Here is a 25,464-nt window from a genome sequence, read left to right on the forward strand (position 1 = left end):
AACATTAACTAATCTGAAGGCTAAAATTGCTCAGTGGTCATTTTAGCTAACTTGATCTCTGTTGATTGTTAATAATGTTACAGTTCAATGGAAAATATCGCATCATGCTTGGGAAAGTTATTCTAGATGTAATTAGAGGGCATATGCTACAAGGGTAGGAATTACGCCAGAAAGGTGTAAATGTAAACTGACTTTTTACTTTAAAGACACTAATAGAGGGCGCCTGGGTGGCTCAGTCGATTGTGCGTCTGCCTTCGGCTCGGTTCATGATCCCGGAGTCCGGGGATGGAGTCCCGGGATCGAGCCCCGAGATCAAGCCCCGCATGGGGCTCCCTGCTCCGTGGGAAGCCTGCTTCTCCCTCCCCACTCCTCCTGCTTGTGTTCCCTCTCTCGCTGTCTCTCTCTGTCAATTAAATAAATAAAATCTTAAAAAAAAAAAAGACAGTAATAGAAAATAATTTAACCCTTTACTAAAAATCTCTAAAATCTATAAAGAAAAGTGGCATGAGGGAAAAAAAATTCTTAGTAGGAGAAACAAATTCATTTTATTGTTGTTTTATTATAGGGGGAGAGGTGGAATACATGAAGAAGCATTAAAATCAAGCATTTTTAAATTAAAAAAAATTCTGGGACGCCTGGGTGGCTTGGTCGGTTAAGCGTCTGCCTTTGGCTTAGGTCATGATCCCAGAGTCCTGGGATCGAGTCCCTCATTGGGTTCCTTGCTCAGCGGGGAGCCTGCTTCTCCCTCTGCCTGCTGCTCTCCCTGCTTGTGCTCCCTCTCTCTCTGACAAATAAATAAATAAAATCTTCAAAAAAAAATTAAAAAATTTTTTTTAAATTGTCATAAAATACTTATAGTTGTCATGAATGACTGCTCAAGGTGATATAATAGTGATTAAAAAAAAAAGAGAGAGAGAAACTTCCATGCAGTTAAATGGATGTCTCCCCTTATCCCAATTTAATTAAAAGTTACATCTTGCTACTGAGAGCTTATGAATGCCACATCTTCTCCTATAGGCCAACTGAAAAACTAGTGCTTTTAATACTAAGGTGTAACCCAGTGATTAAAGATGTTTGTCTTGCTATTTTATAGCTCTTTTAAAAATCAGGGAGATCTGACTATATAGTTTTATAGACATATCTCACCAATACTTGAGGATTAAATTTAAGTTAAACCTTTATGAACAAGGTTCAGAGAAGATACAAAGTAAACAGGACAATCCCAACCCTTAAGCGGCATTTATTCCAGCAAGGAAGACAGATTTCTGAACAACTGTAATTGAAAAGCCAAATAAAATAGTATATTAAGAGAGCTCTGAAGAGGTTATTAATTCTGATAGGTGGCATCTGGGAAGCTTTTGTGGAAAATGTGGCATTTAAGCAATATCTTGAGGGGTATGTTATTTATACAGGTGGACCAGTGGGGCTGGCATTCCTGGTTGATGAAGCAGAGTCCTGAAATTACCTAATACATTTGAGTAAATGTGAGGCAAGTAGTGTTTTCACCAGAGTGCATCCTCTACAAGGGCAGGGACGGTGGCCTATTTCATCCACTGCTAGAACAACAGCATTTAGAACACGGTCTGGTGGAAGATAAGTATTTATTCAATAAATGAATGAACTGGACACTGGGTAACTGAAAGATAAACGACACTGGAAATGCAGGCTTAGCTCAGAAAATCTTAAGAATATGTAGATGATATGGAACACTACATCAAAAACTAATGATGTAAGGTATGGTGATTAACATAACATAATAAAATAAAATTAAAAAAAATTTTTATCTTGTAGTATTTCAAACATATAGAAAAATAAAGAGGGGCGCCTGGGTGGCTCAGTCATTAAGCGTCTGCCTTTGGCTCAGGTCATGATCCCAGGGTCCTGGGATCGAGCCCCGCATCGGGCTCCCTGCTCTGCGGGGAGCCTGCTTCTCCCTCTCCCACTCCCCGTGTTTGAGTTCCCTCTCTCGCTTTGTCTCTCTGTCAAATAAATAAATAAAATCTTTAAAAAAAAAAAGAAAAAGAAAGAAAACAATATAATGAAAAAATAAAAAATAAAATAAATAAGTCATGGGGATGAAAAGTGTGGCATAGGTAATATAGTCAATAATACTGTAATAACTTTGTATGGTGAGAGATGGTGACTACACTTACAGTACTGAGCATTTTGTAATGTATATAATTGTTGAATCACTACGGTGTATACCTAAAACTACTATAATATTGTGTGTCACTTGGACTTCAATCAAAAACAAAGGAACAACAACAACAAAAAAGAATATGTAGATGATAAAGACCACAGCAGGGGTTAAGCAGAATAAAATAATCTGCTATATGTTTTAACATTAAAATATCAAATTATATTAATATTAAAATTCTGGAGGCATTGTCAATTGATTGGAGAGGTAAGTCCACAGGCAAGGTAAGATAAAGGGCATGAGGATTACAAAGAAAGGTATGAAAATGGGACTCAGAAGTGGAACTGACAGGAGTTAAAGAAGATCCTAGGAATTTCCAGATTGAGTGACCAGAAGAATGGTGGTGCCATTACATAAGAAAACAAGCAAATCACAAATTTTAGGAGAGAAAGAAATTTAAGTTCAGTTTTAGGCACATTCAACTTAAGGTGTTGACTGGAAATCCATATGGAGAAGTTTAACATAAGGAGAGTAGAACTGGGATTCAGAGGTAAGCCAGGATGAAAGCTATAGCTGAACTCAATCAACAGGTATTTATTCTGACTGCCTGCTCTGCACCAGTACCAATATTTGAGCTATCTGTAGCGGCAGTAGTTCTGAGAGTGCACAGCCTAGATGAGGGAATGACCTTGAGAAACTTATATATACCCATTGAAGAGAGAAGAGGGTAAAGGGCCACTGGATGATATTAAGGTAGAATGATGAGATCAAGGAAACATTTTTATTTATTTATTTAATTTATTATTATTTTTTAGAAGATTTTATTTATTTATTTGAGAAAGAGAGAGTGCGCGAGAGCGAGAGAACACAAGCAGGGGGAGCGGCAGAGGGAGAAGGAGAAGCAGACACCCTGCTGAGCAGGGAGCCCAATGTAGGGCTCTATCCCAGGACCCCAGGATCATGACCTGAGCCAAAGGCAGTCGCTTAACCGACTGAGTCACCCAGGCACTCCCATTTTTATTTATTTTTTAAAAGGTTTTCTTTCTTTCCTTCAAGTCGGGGGGTGGGGGGGTGGGGGGGGCAGGGACAGATGGAGAGAGGGAGAATCCCTGAGCGTGGAGCCTGATGTGGGCCCTGAGATCATGACCCAAGCCAAAACTGGTCGGGTCCTTAACTGACTGAGCTACCCAGGCACCCAAGGGAACATTTTTTAAAGAAGAAAGCTAAAGAAAGGAAGGTATACACGCTATTAAACTCTCAAGAATCTTTCCTAATCTGTAGTTCCCTTCCGAGTACAAATAAAAAAAATCAAAGAAGTGTTAAATAGGAATCAAGCTTTTCAAAAAGAAAACTGGGAACACATACAAATCTCACAAATGTCACAAGGAACCAGTGAGGTCTAGAAGAAAATGGAAGAAGAAATATGGTTCTAGACTTAAATCTACTATGGTAACCTGAAGTGAATCATTTAGACTTTATATATGTCCAGTTACTCACACAGAAATAGGAATTTTAAAAAAATGGAGTTTGGGGGAAAATACCAACATGAACTTATCAATATATTGGATACTACTGAAGAATATTTAAATATAAGACATAATTCCTGCCCTCAAAGAAGTGACAAAGTCAATTTGAACTAAAATCATACAAAAGTATTTAACTAAATGCTTTACTGAGTGTCAAATGAGAGAGTAAATACCAAAGAATATAATTCATATATGAGTTACCATGAATGCAAATCAGGAGAGCATATGCCATACTAGTTTTCCAGTTTGAGGGTCCTTCCCTCATGGACTTGAGTTGAGATCCTATTGACTTTAAGCTGAGTTCACTTAAACATAGATTACATTATATATCCAGTACCATAATGCAACTTAATTGGTTTAAATTACATTTTCCAGAAGCTAGATTGAAACTCTGATGAATGAAGAGAAATTCTTTGATAAAATACAACCAATAACAAATAAGGAAAAAACTACCAAGCTGTGGCAGAGTGGGTGACTTAACCTTTTGGGTGTATGATTCTCCCAGGAGGAATTCTTAGAGGGAGAATAAGGACCAAGGGCATAAATCTCTTCAAGAGTTCCAATACACAATGACAAAGCACCTTTCAGGAATGGTACACCAATTCATATTCTTAAAAGTATCTGAAAAAGTTCTTGTCCTTGATGGAAGATGAAAGGTGTACTATTACTTTTGCTCAAAGTTGTTCCATTTGATCATTTGGACTTCTTTCTGGAAATGCCTGTTACTGATAATGTAGAGTTCATTATATATAAAAGAGAGATAACTTGTCACCACTGCAAAGGAACATCACCCACACCAACTTCATGCTTCCATACTATTAGAGCATAAAATTGTGATGAAATGGCTGACTGCAAATTCAACCTGTCTTCCTGCTATCTGGCAAATCTTTTCTTGTTGATCCTCTAGCCATGATTCTCAGCAGCAGCCTATTGTAAATCTCCTCCGTTTTCCCTAAACTCCAATCCTAGCCTGAATCTCTTCCCTATACAGACCTGTCAGACCCTGAGCATCCACAACAGAGCAATTCCCAGAGTCTAGAATAAGAGTAAGGCATATGAGAAGCTGAGTAACTTACTACTAGACTGGCATGGCACTCCTTAAAAAGGCACACATCAGGCACATTTGGTTTAAAACCCCATCTTGCTTCTTGTTCACTACGTGGTCCTGCACAAATGAGTCTATGACACAGTTTCCTCATGAACAGAACAGCATTTAATAGCTACTTCACAGGGTTGACATAAAGCAAGGACCTAAGGCAAGGCATGGCATATGGCTGGCGCTCAGTAACTGCTAGCTTCTTTCCGTAATTCCACATCGGTCTGCTCTTTGCCAGAGTTTGTCAACTTTAAGTGGATTTTTACACAGCTATATTTATCATCTTTTCTCCACTTCAGTCCCACAGACAATGAGGAGACATCAATGGATCTTTATCACTACACAGTTAATGTTCCCCACAACTTAGCTCCACCTCACCTCTTTAAATCCATCTCATACTCCTCTTCCAAAAATCTACCTTAGCCAGATTGGATTTAATTAACTTTCCTGACATCTTGAATACTTAGATCCATATGCATTTTTCCTCCCATTTCCACAACTCTCCAATTGCCCAAATCCATTTCATTGTTAATACACAGTATTATTATTGTTATTTGCAACCTTTATTGAGTGCTTTCTATGTGGCAGACACTAAGTGTATTACGTGCAATATCTACTTCACAATATCTCTTCACAAGCCCCACAAGATGAATATCTGAGATAAGAACATATATTTGCCTTTTTTCTCTAGACTCTATGCTCTTTTATGACATGAGCCATGCCTTGCATTTTTTCCTTTGTATGATTATCTAGTTAAGCAGGAATTCAACGAATATATACATATATATGAACTGACTGCAATTTCACATTTTGTTTCGCTGCCATAATACTCACTTTCATCAAATCTATCACCCCCTCAGACTATAAAGTTAGTAAGAAGGTGTGATGTGATTTAATAAGTAACACATATTTGGTCTTTGTCCTTGCACTAGCTCCTAAAGTCCTAAGTGTTCAGAGCTATAAAAAGTGTTTTTTGACATGTTAATGAGGTGACTTGTGGAAAGCACCTAAGTGACCTAAGGATGTGAGGGATGGTTGCCAGTGGAGCCAACCATGTGATTAGAGGGTTAGAATTTTCAGCAGCCCCCCACCCCCGCTCCCCCACCTAGGAGGAGAGAGAGGATGGAGACTGAGTTCAGTCACCAAAGGCCAATGTCATGTCTAAGTAATGAAGCCTCCACAAAAATCCCAAAAGGACAAGGTCTGGAGAGCTTCCAGGCTGATGAACCAGAATGCGTCCATGTGCTGTCTTGCTGGGCCCCAAACTCTACAGGGACAGAAGCTCCTTTGCTTGGGGTCTCATCCCATGCATGTATCTCTTCATCTGCTATTGATTTATATTCTTTGATAGCCTTTGTAGTAAACTGGTAATGTAGTGAGTAAACTGGTTTCCTAGAGGGAGCTACTCTGGCAAATTAATGAAATCCAAGGTGGGCGGGGGCTAGGGGGTCATGGAAACCTCTGATTTATAGTCAGTGGGTCAGAAGCACAGGTAACAACTTGGACTTGCAATTGTCATCTGAAGCGGAGGACAGTTCTGTGGGACTGAGCCCTCAATCTGTGGAATCTGATACTATCTCTGGGGAGATAGTGTCAGAATTGAGTTGAACTGTAGGACACCCAGCTGGTGTTGGAGAATCGCTTAGTGGTTTGGGGAAAAAAACACATGCTGCAAGTGGTGTCAGAATCTTAAAAGATCACCTAAATTTTAGAGATGTAGTATTTCTGGGACTGCATCTATCTGCAGACATACAGTAAAGATTCTGTGTATAGAGTAATAGCAATGGCTGAAGCAGTAGCGTTTGATATAAAGAAATCCTTGGGGACACTAGGATTATGTCAGTTTGATCATTCTTGATTAAGGCCACTGTGAGCAACAGTGAAAAAACTCAAAGCAGTAAAAAATTATGAGTAAGTACAAGCAAACAAAAACAAAACACATAAAATGACTGCAAATTCATCCTTGTTTTGTAGATTACTTAAGACACTACAATAGGGAAAGAGGAAAGACTTAAGAAGTCCTGTTTCTTTACTGGGTTTGCTGCCACAGTAAAAGCATAACTTCTCTGACATATAAGGCAACATCCAACAATATCCTTTCTCCCTATGTGAGAAATAACCATTTGGGGTGTTTACAAAATATAATATGCTTCAGGAGACTTCCTTAAATGCTATGACTATGATAGAATTTATTTTCTTCTTCGATGTCTTGAGAATTTAGCAGAAAACAATGAAATCACAGCTCTCTGTCATAACATTATCTAGCCAAATCCAAACACACAAGGAACGCTTAAAGGTACCACTAAAGGAGGAGCAAGTCATTTTCAAGTAATAGTTGAGATTAAATCACAAACAATGGAAAACTGCATACTTATAAACAAAACTATTAACTTCAAAAAATGAGCCAATTTCTGTTCCACTCATGAAAACAGAAATTTTCACAATTGTGTATGTTGTTATCTTTTTTAAAGACCAAAAATGCTGAGATTTTCAAATTAGCTTGCTTATGATTAAAGCTGAAAATGAGAAAGGCTACTATGATCAAACCATATGCTGAATTCATAAAGGGGAATAAAAGAAGTGCTAGTGCATAGCACATTCCAGTGAAGAGGAGAGAAAAAAAGTTAATCAATTCAACTCAATTTTAGCTGAGGGCATTTTTCCACGACTGCTGAACCCTAGCATGTGCCAGGCAGCTAAAATTATACTAAAATGTGTAAGCTCTGTTGTTATTTTAGAGATAATCCAGGAAGTAAAACAAAGTCAAAAATTCTCACCACATTTTTAACGTGAAACGCTTTAATCTTCAATCAAGTGTATCCTTATCTTCTAAGATCTTTATATATTGTCTCTTTTGTGTATGTTTGAAAGTTTAGAGAGTAACAACTGAGAACAAAAAATAATAACAAAAGTGATTTTACACATATTTCCGAGACATTATTCATCCTCTAAAACCATTCTTACCAGTCTCTGTTTCTGAAGTTCTTCTCTAAGTAGTCTATCTTCTGGTAAAACGTCACATAACAAAAAGTAATTGTCTTGTTCTTCTGTTGAGAGATTAGGAAAAGAAATAAGAAATGATATTTATCATTTTTTTCCAGAAGGATTTATTCCTTTAAAAAACACATATATGTATGTCCATTAGGATCTCTCCTCTGGTATATAGTTCTGTTTAGCTTTATTGAAGTTAGGCAACATAAACAGAGTAATTTAATTTTAGCTATCATGAAAATGAGAGAATTCTAATTTAAGAAAGTAAGATTATTCATTTGAATTTTGGGATTGTAGGGAAAATATGGTAGCTAAGATGTATACTTACCAAGTGGAGCTGTGGAATTGATTCTTATCACACTACAAAAATCTGTAATGGGCTGTTCAGTGAACCTTTTCCTCCAATATAAAATGTACCTTAGAATAATCAAAAAGAAAGGGCAGTAAGACTCAATATACTGCTTACTGTAGAGTGATAAGGTTTTATAAGACCATTTAATTATCCCAAAACAATAAATCAAATGTTGACTGAGAACTGCTAGAAAATCTGTAAATGGAAAGGCAGTAGAGCATTGTAGAAATATGAAATAAATATTTAATGAAATGAAATTACTCTGCAAAGGCATGGACATGATTAAACTTTACTATCCCTAAATTCAATAAACAGACATATGAGGAAGTTAAAATGAATTATTTTTATGTGATAATGAAGTTTTTCTGAAATCACATCTAAGTTTATGTGAATTTAAAATGCAACAATGATTAAATAGGCTTTATCACACATTTTCCAATAAATTGAAAGCTGGGTGATTATCTTACACATAAAAAGAACTGAATGCAAAAAAATATGCAATGAGACGTCAGTCTAAATTCAATACCTACATGACAAGACAGAAAAATTTTGTATGTGCACACTGTGTCTGAAAGGAGGCAGATTTTTGGAAAAACAGCCAAGCTTACAATTCTTGTATCTAATGAGTGGAGTTAGAAGCAGCACCCTGGGTAAATTTTAAAGCATAGCATAACACCCAGACCTGCACTGTCTGATGAAAGGAGTAAGATGACAGGATTCAACAACCTGTTCATTTTCCCGGTTATCTAACAAGATTTATATTGGCAATTGCAATCTCATTTATAAATGGTACCAAGAAAAGAAGGTAGCTTCCTTCATGGGGAGAAGGGACATGGAAAGGTTGACATTTATTAGGCTATATGGCTGATACATAGAACAACCAAAAAACCCCAAAAAACTTATAGCAGAAAAAGAAAAACCCCGGAAAGGGATGGGACTTACTGAAATAGATTTAGTAAGAGACAGTAAAAATTTGGACATTTTAAATGGCTTGATATAGCAACTAGCAATGTTTTGTACATAGTAGGTTAGCAAGAAATGTTTTTTTTTTTTTTTAAAGATTTTATTTATTTATTTGAGAGAGAGAGAATGAGAGAGAGGAGGGTCAGAGGGAGAAGCAGACTCCCTGCCGAGCAGGGAGCCCGATGCGGGACTCGATCCCGGGACTCCAGGATCATGACCTGAGCCGAAGGCAGCCGCTTAACCAGCTGAGCCACCCAGGCGCCCCAGCAAGAAATGTTTTTAAGAGTAGAAGAGCATTTAAAGATTCCTGTAAGTTTCTCTAAGTAGCCTTCAACTCTCACTATTTTGTCTCCTTTTAATTCTTCTTTCCCTTTTTCTTAACATTAATGTCCCAACCCCATGGTGCTCTACAAAAAGGGCATTCATGTATTTGAAAAAAAAATGTGCTGGGAGAGAGGTCTGAGAGAAAGAGAGAACTGTGACAGAGAAAAATATAAACAGACGACAAGACTGAGTTTAGACAAGGAAAAGAAGTAAAAGAATAACGTATGAAAATAAAACCATGCTTTAGTTCTTTCTTCTCATGTACAACCACACTGTTGACCCGGATGGATAAATAAGGGGAGAACTCTTTCCTTATAGAATAGTGCTAGACCTTAAGAGATCTAAAAACGATGTATCTGAGGCTCCAGCTCACCCTCAAACCATAACCACTGACACCATGGCTAGCTTGTTGGCTTCCATATTAGAAGTGTCAGATGCAGAAGGCAAGTGCATATCGGATTCAACAACAGGAACAAAAAGAAGAAAAGACCTACAAAAGGCAGAAACATTATTCTTTGGTCACAGAGGGCAGTGACAGCACTGTCTACTCCTCAGTATCTTACACAGCTACTCTCATTCTCCTCTTTTCCATTCCCCACTACTTACCCCCAGACCAGGGGAGAGAGAAAAAGGGAGAAATAAAAGGCATGAGAAGACGTAAGAAAAAAAAAAATGACACTCCCAGCCATTTTCCTTATTCTCCCCTCAGCATATTTTCTATTGCACAGTGGTGCCTGGGATGAAGGAACACAGGAGAACCTCTATTAGAGATGCCAGGAATAGAAGATGGATTGTTCTTTTTTTTTTTTTTTTTAAAGATTTTATTTATTTATTTGAGACAGAATGAGAGAGAGAGAGAGAGCACATGAGAGGGGGGAGGGGCAGAGGGAGAAGCAGGCTCCCCGTCGAGCAGGGAACCCGATGTGGGACTCGATCCAGGGACTCCGGGATCATGACCTGAGCCGAAGGCAGTCGCTTAACCGACTGAGCCACCCAGGTGCCCAGAAGACGGATTGTTCTTCCAAACCATACTACATAGCCATCTATTTTCATGACTAATCAAATTCATACAGCAGAACTGGGTGCTGAGATAACAGACTTAAACAAACACCAGGACAGTCAAGTTCGATAAGGAGTTTCATCATGAATACTGCTACAATAAACCATGGAGAGGTTCCTCACCCTGATTACCGTTCCATTGAAGACCATCTGGGGGATAGTCGATGTTAAGGGATCACTTAGTATGTCTCTTCTTCAGGTTTTCTTACTACTCTAGTGTATTTAAAGCTACAGTTGTAATCACTCAATATTTAAAGGCAGCCAAGAAATGATATGTGATGTGAATTCTTTATTGGGAGGACAGTTATCAAAGCATTTCATACTTAGTTAAAAAGCCATAAGAGTAATTATTAGGTCATTAGCAAATACTTTTTTCTTTTGGAAGAATTTCAATCATGTTTCACTGAATTGTTTCCCAAAAAAATTCTTCTAGTAATCTTGCCCGCCCATCCCCTCACTGTAATTGGTGTATTTACTGATAACGGCCTAAAGATTTGAGATATGGTTGTTAATTAAGTAGCACTGAATGAGTGGAATTTAATATAGAAAGGGGTAAGAATTAAGGAGTTAGCATTTATCTTCTGGAAAAATTTTATTTACTGAATAAAGCTAGCAAATGGTTCAGTATAAATAACGACGTTAAGTGGCTCAAAGGAAAGATTTTTATTTTTGTTTTATTCTGAGGAAGTTTTACTGTTAATTTTTTTCCAATAAAGAAAATGTTAAATATATTTAACATGAAAATTTATAGCTTCTTTCCAGTAAAGCACAAAGTCAGTCTATCTCATCTATTATTTATCATCTTTATTACTTATTGTACTCAGAAGAAACAATTCCTCTCTGAGAAGTTATATATGTATACATACATACATATACACACACACACACACACGTAAATCTATACATACACAAACACATATACCCACCCCTGTGACTTTTCTGACGTTAGGAAAAAGTCCTGTAGCATTGAGAAGATTCCAACTTAACTCTCAGAGTCAATGTTTGTATTCTTTTGGAGAGGAATTTTTAGTTTTCCTAAATAGTAGGAGGGTATTATCTACAGGAGACTGGATGTATTAAAAAGCACTTAAAAGCAAGAGTTTATCACATACATTCTTGGTCAATTTGAACTAACCACCAGAGTGAAGCTTACTGAGATGACGGCTGACAAGGAAAATTTGGGTTTCCAAATTTAAAGTACATGTTAACCACACACTTTATTATATAGAAAGCACTTATATATATCAACTATGTATCTTTTGCTTTTTAATTAAAGCACCCATTTTATAGCATAACTGCATTTAGAGGGTGACTGATTCCAACATTTAATTATTGACTCCTGAGTCTGAGACCTAGTAAATAATTTGATTTTCCTGCCCACATACAGATGAGATTAATATCAAGGATACAAAAGAGAGGTTAGTACAAATATAGCTGCTTAGCTATCATACGTAAGCGCAAAAGGAAAATACAAACTCAAATTTAGATATTCCTCACAGACTTTAGGAGAAAGAAAAATCTCAATTATCACTGGCAGATCATCTTATTTTTTTCCAATTCCTGAGGGAGAATTTGCATTTACATGAAAAAGCGAAGTAAAAGAATAGATTTACATCAAAGAAAAGCTGAGTGATACAACTTATCAAATAGCTCATTTGATAGTCCCATCAATGGTTACTTGATAAGAATTAGAATACCTCTAGCCTAAAAAGTATCTAAAACAAATCCAACAGACATGACTACATACAACTAGAAATCATGTATGAGAATACTCCCAAAATACACACATACACACACATACACATATATAAAAACACAAATATTTTAACGGAAAATAAAGATTAAGGAATGAGAAGGGGAAGTATGAAGTGCTTCCTCTGAAATTATGTAGTAATTGGTTTATTCTACCAGCTGGTAGCATATATCATTCATATAACTTTCCTTCACTGTTCTATCTCTGCTTACTGACCAGGCAACACCAAAATTTACTAAAAAATCGCAATGCTGAGTGGATATAAGGGGCCATAATAATACAGAAAGCACTCAACAGACGTTCTGTATTAGTGCTAGGCAGTTGAGAGAAGGGTTAGAGAATAGCTAATATTACTCCTGTAGGCAACTTAAAAACAAACTCATTCTCGAAGTTTAGTGTATTCAGGATCCTAAATTCAATTTTCTCAAAAGTTATACTTGACAAATAATAATTAGGCATTCAGACAGCATAAATACCTATAGAGAACTCAAGCTATAGTTGTGGAAAACTAAGATTTCAAATATATATCTTTTGTAATCCAAATATAATGAAATTTTTGGCTACCATGTGGTGGATAGAAAAAATGTCCCAGACACTAGCTGGTGCTATACATGTCCTGTTTTACATAACACTCAACCATCTTATGCAAGATGGTGTTATCCCCTTTTACTGATGAGGAAACTGCTGCTTAGAGTGGTTTAAGTAGTTTGTTCAAAGTTACGTGGTCAGGAATTCACCAAGTCTGCATTCACCCCTAGGCCTGCCTGGTTTCATAGTCTACTCTTAGTGATACAGCTTGCTGCTCTGCAAGACCCATCATAAGAAAGAAGTTGCTTGCTAGGAATGATGTGGCCTGGCAGACAGAGTTTAGATGCAGAGATACTACAACATCTGGGCTACTGCAGTGTTTTGTAGGGAAATCAGGGCAGAGTATCTCGAAATGGGTCCTGGCCAGATATACCAAGATATATGCTTTCAGTAACTGTACAAAGCCAGTTAATTACCATGCTATTGTGTATATGGAAAATGCTTCCAAGTGTCAACTAATAACAACATGAACATAAGTGCTTCACTCCATCTGCTTAAGAAAAGGCATTTCTCGGGGCGCCTGGGTGGCTCAGTTGGTTAAGCGACTGCCTTCGGCTCAGGTCATGATCCTGGAGTCCCGGGATCGAGTCCCGCATCGGGCTCCCTGCTCGGTGGGGGGTCTGCTTCTCCCTCTGACCCTCCTCCCTCTCATGCTCTCTCTCTATCATTCTCTCTCTCTCAGTGAATAAATAAAAATCTTTAAAAAAAATTAAAAAAAAAAAAAAAAAAGAAAAGGCATTTCTCTTGGACAATCAGTTCTAGGAATTAGGAATTAGAAAACAATGAATAATTGCTTATATTACCTGTCTGTTGGTATGGATATTCTAAGTCAGGTGCTCTTAAATTGTAGTTCAGCTCACTTTGGGTCCTGGCTATATAAGGGAAGTTCCTACATTTCACACATGCCCATGGTTGGCATTTCCTCAACCACTCACCTCTATCTATCTGCTCTTCATCCTCTTCATCTTCTTCCTCTCAGTACCTCATTCACTGACCTCAACAGCTGTCTACTTATACCCCTTTGGCTTGTTGAATGACTTTTTTTTTCTTTCTGGTTCTCAACCTCATCACAGCATTTAAATGGAGAGTTCTTTGCACAATACCCTTTTGGCCTGACAGGTTCCAACCAAAGATCCCCATTCCCAACAATGCTTGAAAAAGAATATGAATGTTCATATTTGCATAGGAATAATTTTATATATAAGCTTACCTATAAGTTATGCCTTTCCTTTATGGAATACTGAATTTAATTCTTTTATGGACAAAAACAAAATTTACCTTTGGAAATCAGCAACCAACTTGACATCAGCTATGACCATCTTATGTTCAATAATCATGTGCTTTAGAAGTTTGTCTTGTTCATCCATAGGAAAATGTTCTTCACAGAAAATACAAGGGACAGATGGAGAACCTTCTAAAGCGGTGGTGCCACCTGGACTTTCTGGCAGGGAAAGCGGCTCCAGGATACAATCCTTACTGTCTGGGAGAGAGAAAAAGCAAAAGCAAAAGCGGAAAAAAAAAAAAAGAAAAAGAAAAAGCTGAAATCAACTCTTTAGGATCATTTCTCACCTCCTGCATCCTAAAGATATTTACGTCTTTCCAAAATGAAAAATACACAGTGCCAGAGAGCAGGATACTTTATTATCATTTTAAATAGATTCTGCAACCTAGAGGCAGGGAGTGTTGCAAAGCAGCTCAAACTTCCCACTGCCGGCTTGAATGGGGGAAACCCATTTGTCAGAGCAGCTGTTCAAGCATTCTTGGACACTGGCCAATGGCAGCAATTCCGGGACTACTTGCCGGGGGACGGCTGTAACATGCTGGGTTAAGGTTCTATGGTGCAATTGTGACCTATGGCTGATAGTCATCACACTATGGGAAGTAAATGGTATATATTGAGGCTCCAGATGATACCAGGCCAGTCTTTTAAGCTGCTTCCTGTTGCACCTGCAAACTCTTTCCTGTTTCTGATTATTTGTCATGTGCAAAGAAGACAGCTCTCACATTGGGTTGACACAGCATGTGCTGGGTGGCCCAGGTGGCAATTTTTGATGTTGATTTATGTCTACCATTTGCTTGTTACACAATTACATACCATAATTCAAGTTCTTGTGAACAAAGAGATGAATGCTCAATTACTAGACATACATGGTAAACATTTTTCCTGCCGATACTATTCATTTTCCTAACATCATCTATGGTATCTTTAAGAGTTGAGCTGTGTAAGGTCTATAGTTCTGAATTCAGGCCTCAAACCACAGCCAGTTGTGTCAGGAGCCCTCTTCAGTCTTCCAAGGAGGAAGGCTGGACCTGTCACCTTATGCAAGCTACTGAGTAGTAAGTAGGCAACTAGGGTAAGACATTTAGTATCTGAGGAAGGGCAGAGAATCTTCTTCATAAAGACAGCTATTCCGGAAGCCTGGGTAGCGCAGTTGGTTAAGCATCCAACTCTTAGTTTCAGCTCAGGTCCTGATCTCAGGGTCGTGAGATCAAGTCCCATGTCTGGCTCCGCGCTCAGTGCAGAGTCTGCTTAAGACTCTTTCCCTATCCCTCTGCCCCTCCCCTCCATTCTCTCTCTCTTTCTTTCTCCCTCTCTAAAATAAATAAATCTTAAAGAAAAAAAAAACAGTTATTCCACAGAAAAGTCTTTGGAATTAGCTTACTACTAATTTTATTTTCTTGTTTTTATCTTACTTTATTTCTAAAGGGCTTCTTAATTGCCTAATTCATGGATACAGTCACTGGTGCACTAAGGACCATGGTCTTAGCACTGGGTAAGCATTGATTCACTCCACAAAAATCAGCTGAGTAGCTACTGAGTGCTGTTCTTTTCTGCTTAACGTTGCATGATAGGATCCTTATTATCAAGGCTAATGTGCTTGCAACTTGTTTGACAGTACAAGTAAGTTGAAAGGATAGAGAGAGACGGAATGTATAGGGTTTGTGGGAGCATGGGTAGGAGAGTCACTTAACTGAGCTGGGGTGGGAAGGTGTCCCAAAGGACATGTCCTCTAATACATGACTCATAATACTCTGCTCATATTAAAGTATATGCTATATTAAACTTCTATCTTAGTTCCATAAAATTATTTAATACCAGAAAAGGTGAAAATAGGGTACACATGACAAAGTAGAGAGTATTTAAAATATACAAGCACTTCAAGAAGCACTATTAACAAAAGTGATGTGTTACCATTACATTTATTAAATTATACAATGGAAGCAAGGAGTTTTGGAGTTCTATAGTTCTTCAGTTGTAGTTAAATTCTGTAGGAACTTAAACCCTCATGTTAAAAATAGGATGGGGGAAGAGAGGTAATATACTTATGAAACTATATTTTACATTCATTAGAATGGGGCAACAAAAGACAACATATATTCTAAATAAAGGTACCATTAGTAAACATTACTGGCCATCTAGAAAATAACAGGTACCATCCTACACCCTTCTCCCCAAATTTGAATGATGTATGTGTAAATTCATTTTGCCTGACTACAGAAAACAATGTATTAATCATCACCAATAGCAAGAGCTAACATTCCTAAGTGTTTGATATTTGTAAATTATCAGCAAAGGGCTTCAGGTCACTTTCTCAATCATAGCTACCTTTTCCAGTTAGTACTATTATAATCCCCATCTTACAGATGAGACTACTGAGAGTTTTGTAACTTTTCTGTTAAATCAAGGGGCATAAACATAGTAATTTAAGACTAAATTCAAACACTACACTATTCTGCCCCCAGTTCCAAAAGGCATTTCCCCAAATCTCTGTTTCTCTTTAATGTACACACTCAGTGCTATTTTGAATTCATATGTATTTACAAGCCACACTGAATTTCTGCGTATGCTGCCAGTGTCCTTCAGTCTCCGCAATACTACTTCCACCAACAAATCTCAGTAGCCCACCTCCTCCAAAAACCACTGGGTACAGTTTATCTCCGTCATTGTCCATTTGCTTTCCCAGGGTTTCACTACAAATTCTCCAATATTCTTCTGTGGTTCATTCCCCTCCCTTTTGGATGTTCAATGCCCAGTTTCTCTTTCTTCAAATTATTCCTAAGAGAATGAAACTATATGTTCACACATCCCAGAACCAAACTGCTTGTGGTTACTGTAAAGGCATACAGGAACAAAACCATAAATATGCAAATTTCATGTATGAGGAACTTGTGGTTTAGGAGGTACTAAGCTGCTTTGGGAACTCAAGTTACTACATAATCCAGAAGAGAAAAAAAAATTTTTTTAAAGATTTATTTATTTATTTGACAGAAGAGAGAGTGAGCGTGTGCACGGGGAGGAGGAGAGAAAAACTTTAAGCAGACTCCGCGATGAGTCCAGAGCCCAAGGTGGGGGCTTGATATCACAACCCTGGTATCATGACCTAAGCCAAAATCAAGAGTCAGACACTCATCCAACTGAGCCACCCAGGCACTCCCAGAAAATAAAAATTTTAATAGAACATTTTGGACAGTAAGATTTTAGCATTCTGACTCCTTAATCATTTAGCATCATGCTCAAATTTACAACAGCATCAATCAAAAGAAGTAATTTGTTTACCTACTTGTCTTTCTTTCCCCACTTCGGACTGTTAATCCCTGCAAGGCCAGGTGAATCCTGGTTGTCTTTACTCACGGGGAATGTACACTGTGTTACTGCACCAGGACCGCCACCAGCACTGTGGGTTCATTTTGTGCCAGGCATTGTCAAGCACTTTATATGTACAGTGTTAACTTTATATGTATAGTATTAACCCAATCAACCCTTACAAAAACCCAAGGACAGAGATTCCATTTCCTTCCTTATTTCATAGTTGAGGAAATTGAGACACTGAGAGGCTAAGTGCCTTGCCCTAGACAGCCAGTAAGCGGTGGAGCCAGGATTTGACTCCAAGCAGTCTGGCTAAAGCACTAGCACTCTTACCCTATACAGAAGACAGAGGAAGTCGGACCTTTTCCTATAGGAAGTAGAGCCACTCCTACGTTTAAAACTGCTTTGGGGAGAGCGGATGAGAAAGAGACAAGTCTCAAGATGAGGAGACTGGCCAGCTGGGAGACTACTGCAGTGTCCAGAATGGAGGCAGCAATGTTGGCAGTGCTTTGACGGGATGGACAGAGGAGAGGCTGCAGAGCTAAAACTGACAGTTCCTGATTACTGGTTGGCTATTGGCTATAAGGAGTGAAGATGACCAGGATGCCTTCTGAGTTTCTGGCTGGCGAGGCAGTATAAATGAGGGGTGCCAGTCACCAATCTAGAAATGTAGGCAGAAAAGCAGGGTTTTTTTTTGTTCTGTGAGAGGGATGGATAATGAGTTAAGCTTTAGATGAGCCCAGGTGACCTGCTCCAACGTTAGATATTCCTGGCATGGCTGCTGGACAAGAAGAGCAGTGACTGGAGTCTCATGTGATGCATTTGTGTTGTTTTGTTTGCCAGCACCCCAACCCCCCAACTCCTTTTGAGGGTTTGACTCCATCTCTCCATGCCCAAGAAGAGCAAATATCTCTGTTGTAATATGTGTCTCTAGGGCAGTATGAGAACTCCTCAAGGTCAAGGACTAAATCTTATTTTCATATCTCTAGTGTAGACTATAGAGTGCATGAACCATAGATGGTATTTGATAAGTGTCTGAAAGAATGAATAAGATTAGAGTTACTTAAAACTAGAGTTGTACCTTTAACTCAGCTTCTAGGTAAGCCCCATTTCAGGAAACACCTGTGGCTGTCTGTTTTTAGGGGAATGAGAGCAGTACAGAATAATGACATCCAAATCTTTAGTGCTGTGGGCCTTGGTGTAATGAGCCCACTGATAATGAAGAATGATGTAAAAACTACACTAAATTCTAAGTATTGAGTATAATTAAAGTATGTTTAATGAGGAATTTCTAAGTTCTTTTTAAATTTTTCATTCATACTGGCCAGTAGACAGAGACAAGGGGCATTTGGATGGCAGAGTAAATTATACCACTCCATCAGAGAATGTTTCTGTGTGAAAGGTCTGAATCTCCAATATATATTTTACTTTAGAGTAGTGGTTTCCAAATCTGTTTGCATTTCATCACCTGGAGGGCTTTTAAAAAGTAATGATTTTAAGACTTTATTGTGGACTGAGGAAATGTAACTTTTACCAAGCAGTAGTCCCTAAACTGAAGTCTGAGGATCAATGGTTCAAAGGATGATTCCATGGGGATTGTAGACATCTTGACTATACATGAGAATACGGTGAACTCATGGAAAAGTCTGTAAATAGGGAACAGGGCCTTGTGGCAAAGCTTACCTGATACTGTACTCTGTCCTAAAGAGAGCTTCTCAAATACTAAGCACAGGGTCAGCAGAGATAACTCAGTAAGATTTGTCCAACAGATTGTTTATTTCTAGCTGTCCAATAGATTGTTTATTTCTAGATTCCATAAGAATCATAGCTACACCTTACCACATGGTAAACAAACAATAAATACAGAAATACAGAATTCTTTGCCACAGGGACCTTGAATTTGAAAAGGCAAAAGGAAATAAACTGTATCTAGCTCCTTTCAGCAAAGAGGCAAAGCATCTTGGAAACTCTGCTTTGGCCCCAAATCTGCTTCACACATTTCTTATAAATTAACAACAACAAATTATCTGCTCTAGTTCTCACTTTGAACAGCAACTCTGTTCAAATGAACTGTAAAAAATATCATCCCAAGAGAGCTGAATTTTTGAGGAGATCCTATGCTAATTATAAACAATTTTACTGACTCTGGGTAAAATCCCCAAAGTGCCAAATTATTATTCTAGGATCCTGCTTCTCAAAGTTTTAATGTGCTTATAATTCACCTGGAGACTTTGTTAAAATGCAGATCCTGACTCAGGAGGTGTGGTGGCCAGGGAAACATGCCAGTCCAATCTCCTGCTGCTATGAGCATAATTGAAAGAAAGATAGTCTCAGGTGCTGTGCTCTGAAATCCTACTTGCACTGAAGCTAAGCTTCCACAGGCTGCTCTCAGTACATGACTAGAGGCAGCAGAAATAGTAAGGCAGACTCATTCCTATGAGACATGGAATTTCACTGACATGTGACATTGGCTGGAGGACTCCCATCAAGTTGTCAGAAACTTGCTTACAACTGTGCCGCAGTCTGACATTCTACTCCACTGCCCTTCCTTCCCTCTTTCCTTCACAGGGGTCAGACCTACATTGCTACCTCCTCCAGCACTCTCTCTTTTTTCCTTCCTTTGGTATCTTCCCCCCAAAATCTCTTACACGTCAAATCCCACCTTAGTGTGTGCTTCTTGGAGGACATGAACTAACAAAGTAGGTCTAGGAGGTAAAAAGGCTTGAAATTCTGCATGTCTAAGTTCCCAGGTGATGTCAGTTTGCTCATCCACAACCATACTTTGAGTAGTAAGGTTCTATCTAGGGAACAAAACCAGTCATGAATTCATAATACATCTATGTGCTAAAATGTATCCCTAAACTTTACAGTCTACCATTTCTGCCAAGTAGATAAAAGCTGCTGGTGCTTTGAAGGAAAAATAAGAAGCTTCTGAGGTTTCTGTCCCCCTTAAGTCAAATGAGAAAAGAAAAGCCCATATCAACAAATAATTGATAAGAAGTTTTTCAACATTCCTTCATGGGGAACTGCACAACATCTCACACATCCCCTTTAAGGAAGTACCTACACTTTGCTTTGCACACTACCATCACACTGCTAAAACTTTGAAAAAAAAAAAAAAGCAGTAATTTGGTGATATACTCATAATGTGGCGATATACTCAACCCAGATCAAGTAAGTTTAGTTGCTACTCTTATCACATTCAGATAATCTAATTGATAATCATAAAATTTGGAATATGAAGACGGGCAGGATATTTCTGTTTTTGTAGTTTTAACTTAGAAAATGCTATAAACACCCAATTTCCAAAGTAAACATTTCCTTTACATTTGTTCTTTATTTATATTAGTGTAATTTATTTGATGATTGCTTTCTTTAGTATTTTATCAAGTCTGGATAATATTTTCAGGCCTGTTCTCTAAGCTTTTGATTTGACAAACACCATCCCTTTCCATAGGACTCCGATGCCAACTCAATCTCATTTATTATGTCTTAGTTTTATTCTGAAAGTTAAACGTCAAGAAGGTAACTTTATTTCTAAGTTCTTTAAAGTACTTCTCTCACTTCTCTCTTTTTTTTTCTTTTTTTTTTTTAAAGATTTTATTTATTTATTTGACAGAGAGAGACAGAGTGAGAGAGGGATCACAAGCAGGGGGAGGGGAGAGGGAGAAGCAGGCTTCCCGCAGAGCAGGGAGCCCGATGCGGGGCTTGATCCCAGGACACTGGAATCATGACCTGAGCCGAAGGCAGACGCTTAACGACTGAGCTACCCAGGCGCCCCTCTCACTTCTCTCTTAACAACAACAACAAAAAACCTTCTACTTTCTGAACAAATTAGTTCCTTAATTTCTCTCTCTCTCTCTTTTTTTTTTTTGTCAGTTCCTTAATTTCTAAGTGTGTGCCCCATACAGATGCATTTGGAAAATGGAGAAGACAGGGTCTGGTCTTTTTAACCACAACATATCTCTAAAGCTCAGAGTAAGAATGTAAGACCCTTATTTAACTACCCTTGGGCTAATAGTTCATTTTGTAAATTACTGAGACCTAATATTAAAAAGATTGATTTACTGGCTCAGTCGGTTAAGTGTCTGCCTTCAGCTCAGGTCATGATCCTGGGGTCCTAGGGTTGAGTCCTGCATCGGGCTCCCTGCTCAGCGGGGAGCCTGCTTCTCCCTCTGCCTGCGGCTCCCTCTGCTTGTGCTCGCTCTGACAAATAAATAAATAAAACCTTTAAAAAAAGAAAAAAAAGATTAATTTACTATACAACTACTAAGAGCAGGGGAATATGGGCAAGGGGGGATGGACTTAAGTGAGTGTTGTTATACATTCTTGCCACCACACTGAGACTGATGATGAGGCTGTGCTGAATTAGTACGCTCAGCTACAGCTGGCGGGTTTGCCACAGCCTTTGGTATGGGAACAGGGTTATAAACACATTCAACCCTTAAACCTAATAAACATGTGCTTAGAAATTTAAGGAGCTAATTTAACACAAGCAAAAAGCTATAAAAACTTTTTAACAACATCACCTATAAAGCAAAGTAATAGAAACAACCTAAGTGTCATGGAAATGAAAATCAGTTCTTTAAAATATGGCAGGGGTGCCTGGGTGGCTCAGTTGGTTAAGCATCTGACTTTGGCTCAGGTCATGATCTCAGGGTCCTGGGAGTGAGCTCCTCATCGGGATCCCAGCTCAGTGGGAGTCTGCTTGTCTCTCTCCCTCTCCTGCCCCTCCCCCCACTTGTGCTCTCTTTCTGTCTCTCTCTCTCTTAAAATAAATAAAAGGGAGGGTATGTGCTATGGTGAGCGCTGTGAATTGTGCAAGACTGTTGAATCACAAATCTGTACCTCTGAAACAAATAATGCAATATATGTTAAGAAAAAAAAGAAGAAGATAGCAGGAGGGGAAGAATGAAGGGGGGAAAATTGGAGGGGGAGACGAACCATGAGAGACGATGGACTCTGAAAAACAAACTGAGGGTTCTAGAGGGGAGGGGGGTGGGAGGATGGGTTAGCCTGGTGATGGGTATTAAAGAGGGCATGTTCTGCATGGAGCACTGGGTGTTATGCGCAAACAATGGATCATGGAACACTACATCAAAAACTAATGATGTATGGTGATTAACATAACAATAAAAAATTAAAATTAAAAAATAAAAAATAAAATCTTAAAAAAAGCATATCTGTGCTGTATATTATGCATTTGCTAAATGACAATTATGAAGACAATGGAGAAATAATGTAAATCATGTTTGTTATTTGTTGAAAAGAGCCTAACCCACAATGAATTGCATACAATTCCTCACACACACAAATACACGTTACATATACCCACATACAAGTACAAGGTTTGAAAGAAAACATCCAAAAAGAAAAACAATGAAAGATTATGAATGCATTCATTTACCCCCAATTTTCTTTAACATTGAAATCTTTTTTTTTTTTTTTAAGAGAGAGAGAGAGCACAAAAGCATATGAGCTTTGTGCAGGGGTGGGGGAGGGGGAGACAGAGGGAGAGAATTCCAAGCAGGCTGCACACTCAGCATGAAGCCCAACACGTAGCTTGATCTCATGACCTGAGCCAAAATCAAGACTTGGATGTTCAACCGAGTCACCCATACACCCCTAACACAGGAAAATTTTTAAATAAAAAGCAAGTTATCTGATGAGTTCCTCAATGTGACTGTGACAGATAAAATTAAGAGAAAGAAATAAAGCAAGCATAATTTTATTTGGCCACTTTCTAAGTCTTGACATTTAAGATGAAAAATTCTGATTAAATTTACCATTTTAAAATTGAGTGCCTACTATGCAGAAAGTATATGCTAGACACTATCAAAACTACAAAGATTATTAACATAAAATCCCTATCCTGAAGAAGTTGCTAGAGGAAAATGAGACAACTATACAAATAATTATAATACTAGTCAACATATGCAAAGTTGACCATATAAATCAAGGGTTAAGGGATAGGGAGGGAAAAAAGCACACAAATCAGGAGAAATGAAGCAAATTGTTCATAGAGGATTCTTTTTTTTTTTAAAGATTTTATTCATTTTTTGACGGAGAGAGAGAACACAAGCAAGGGGAGTGGGAGAGGGAGAAGAAGCAGGCTTCCTGCTGAGCAGGGAGCCCAATGCTGGGCTCGAGTCCAGGACCCTGGGATCATGACCTGAGCTGAAGGCAGATGCTTAACGACTGAGCCACCCAGGAGCCCCTTCATAGAGGATTCTTGAAATGGCAAAGAATTCCAGCAAGTATATATAGGTAGTTAAAAGTCAAAATAGCCAATTAGTGCTAGAGTCTAAGTAAAAAAAGCTGCAAGGGTAGATGGATCACATGCTGGTGGGCCTTAATGCCAGCCCAAGGATTTATATTTAATCTGGAAGTTGTGAGTAGATTCAGAAGGTCTTTAATTAAGGAAGTAACATAACATATTAAGTCACAAAACAAGTCCTAACAAAATGAAAATACAACAAATATACGGGATGCAGCAAAAAACAGGACTAATAGCGAAGCTTACAGTGGTAAATGCCTATATTTAAAAAGAAGAACGATCTCATAAACTAACCAACTCAAGGAACTAGTCAAAGAAGAAAAAACTAAGCTCAAAGTTAGCATAAGGAAGGAAATAATAAAGATTAGGACAGAATGAAATAAAGAATGCAAAAAAAAATCAATAAAATCAAGAGTTGTTTTGAAGAGATAAAATTGACAAACCTTTAGTTAGACTAAGAAAAAAGACTCAAAATCAGATATGAAAGAAGGGGAAATTATAACTGATACCACAGAAATAGAAGGATCATAAGAAACACGCCAGCAAATTGTATAACTTAGATGAAATGGATGAAATTCCTAGAAACATACAACCTGCCAAACTGAATCATGAAGAAACAGAAAATCCGAATAGACCAATAGAGAGCTTGAATCAGTAATGAAAAACCTCCAAAGAAAAGCCTGGCAACAGATGACCTCACAGAAGAATTCTACCATACATTTAAAGAAGACTTAGTGCTAAGCCTTCTCAAACTCCTCCAAAACATCAGTGGAGTGAATACTCCCAAATTCATTTTATGAGGCCAGCATTAACCTGATACTAAAACCAGACAGACATTACAAGAAAACTACCAGCCAGTATCTCCAATGAATACACATGTACAGATCCTCAACAAAATACTAGCCAAATTCAATGGCACATTAAAAGGATTATATGCCATAATCAAGCGGGATTTATCCCTGGGATGCAAGGATGGCTCAGCATATGAAAATCAATCACTCTGGTAAATCACATTAGCAGAATGAAAGATAAAAATCACATGATGCAGAAAAAGCATTTGACAAAATTCAACATCCTTTCATGATAAAAACACTCAACAAACTAGGAAAAGAAAAACATTTCCCCAACATAATGAAGACCATATATGAAAAGCTCACAGTTAACATTATATTCAACTGTTAAAAACTGAAAGATTTCCCTCTAAAATCAGGAACAAGCAAGGATGTTCACTCTTGCCACTTCTATTCAATGGAATACTGGAAGTTCTAACAAGAGAAATTAAGCAAGAAAAAAGAAATAAAAGGCATCCAAATCAGAGAAAAAGTAAAACTATCTGTTTGCAGATGACATGATTTTATATGTAGAATACTGTAGATTCCACACACACACACACACACACACATACTTATAACGAATAAATTCAGGCAAGTTGCAGTCTACAAAATCAACATTCAAAAATCAGTTGTGTTCCTATACACTAACAGTGAACCTTCTGAAAAGGAAATGATTCCATTTATAATAGCATCAGAAAGAGTAAAATACAGGGTGCACACAGCTGGCTCAATCGGTAGAGCATGTGACTCTCGATCTCCGGGTGGTGAGTTCAAGCTCCACGTTAGGTGTAGAGATTACTTAAAAACAAAATCTTAAAAAGAAAAAAAAAAAAGAGTAAAATACTTAGGAATAAGCTTAACCAAAAAGGCAAAAAGACTTGTACACTGAAAACTACAAAATAGTGAGGAAAGAAATTGAGATACAAATAGTTGGGAAGACAGCCTGTGTTCATGAATTGGAAGACTTACAATGTTAA

At 38.0% G+C, this 25,464-nt stretch overlaps 1 protein-coding gene across 2 annotated transcripts in view; it reads right to left on the reverse strand.

The window, feature by feature from the left end:
• ZNF277 (zinc finger protein 277) overlaps nucleotides 1–25,464 on the reverse strand; it is a 103,741-nt gene that overhangs the window by 34,184 nt on the left and 44,093 nt on the right. The window contains exons 2-4 of one of the 2 annotated variants that reach the window (XM_081800237.1): nucleotides 14,068–14,269; nucleotides 8,079–8,167; nucleotides 7,724–7,806 (exon numbers count right to left, since the gene is read on the reverse strand). In XM_081800237.1, the coding sequence (XP_081656363.1) occupies nucleotides 7,724–7,806; nucleotides 8,079–8,167; nucleotides 14,068–14,269 (374 nt within the window). The remainder of the gene's footprint in view (nucleotides 1–7,723; nucleotides 7,807–8,078; nucleotides 8,168–14,067; nucleotides 14,270–25,464) is intronic. The other variant, XM_081800238.1, reaches the window with a different exon arrangement.

The sequence above is a fragment of the Leptonychotes weddellii genome, chromosome 12, assembly GCF_054177405.1.
Source record: "Leptonychotes weddellii isolate Sample4059 chromosome 12, ASM5417740v2, whole genome shotgun sequence".
NCBI classification, from domain to species: domain Eukaryota; kingdom Metazoa; phylum Chordata; class Mammalia; order Carnivora; family Phocidae; genus Leptonychotes; species Leptonychotes weddellii.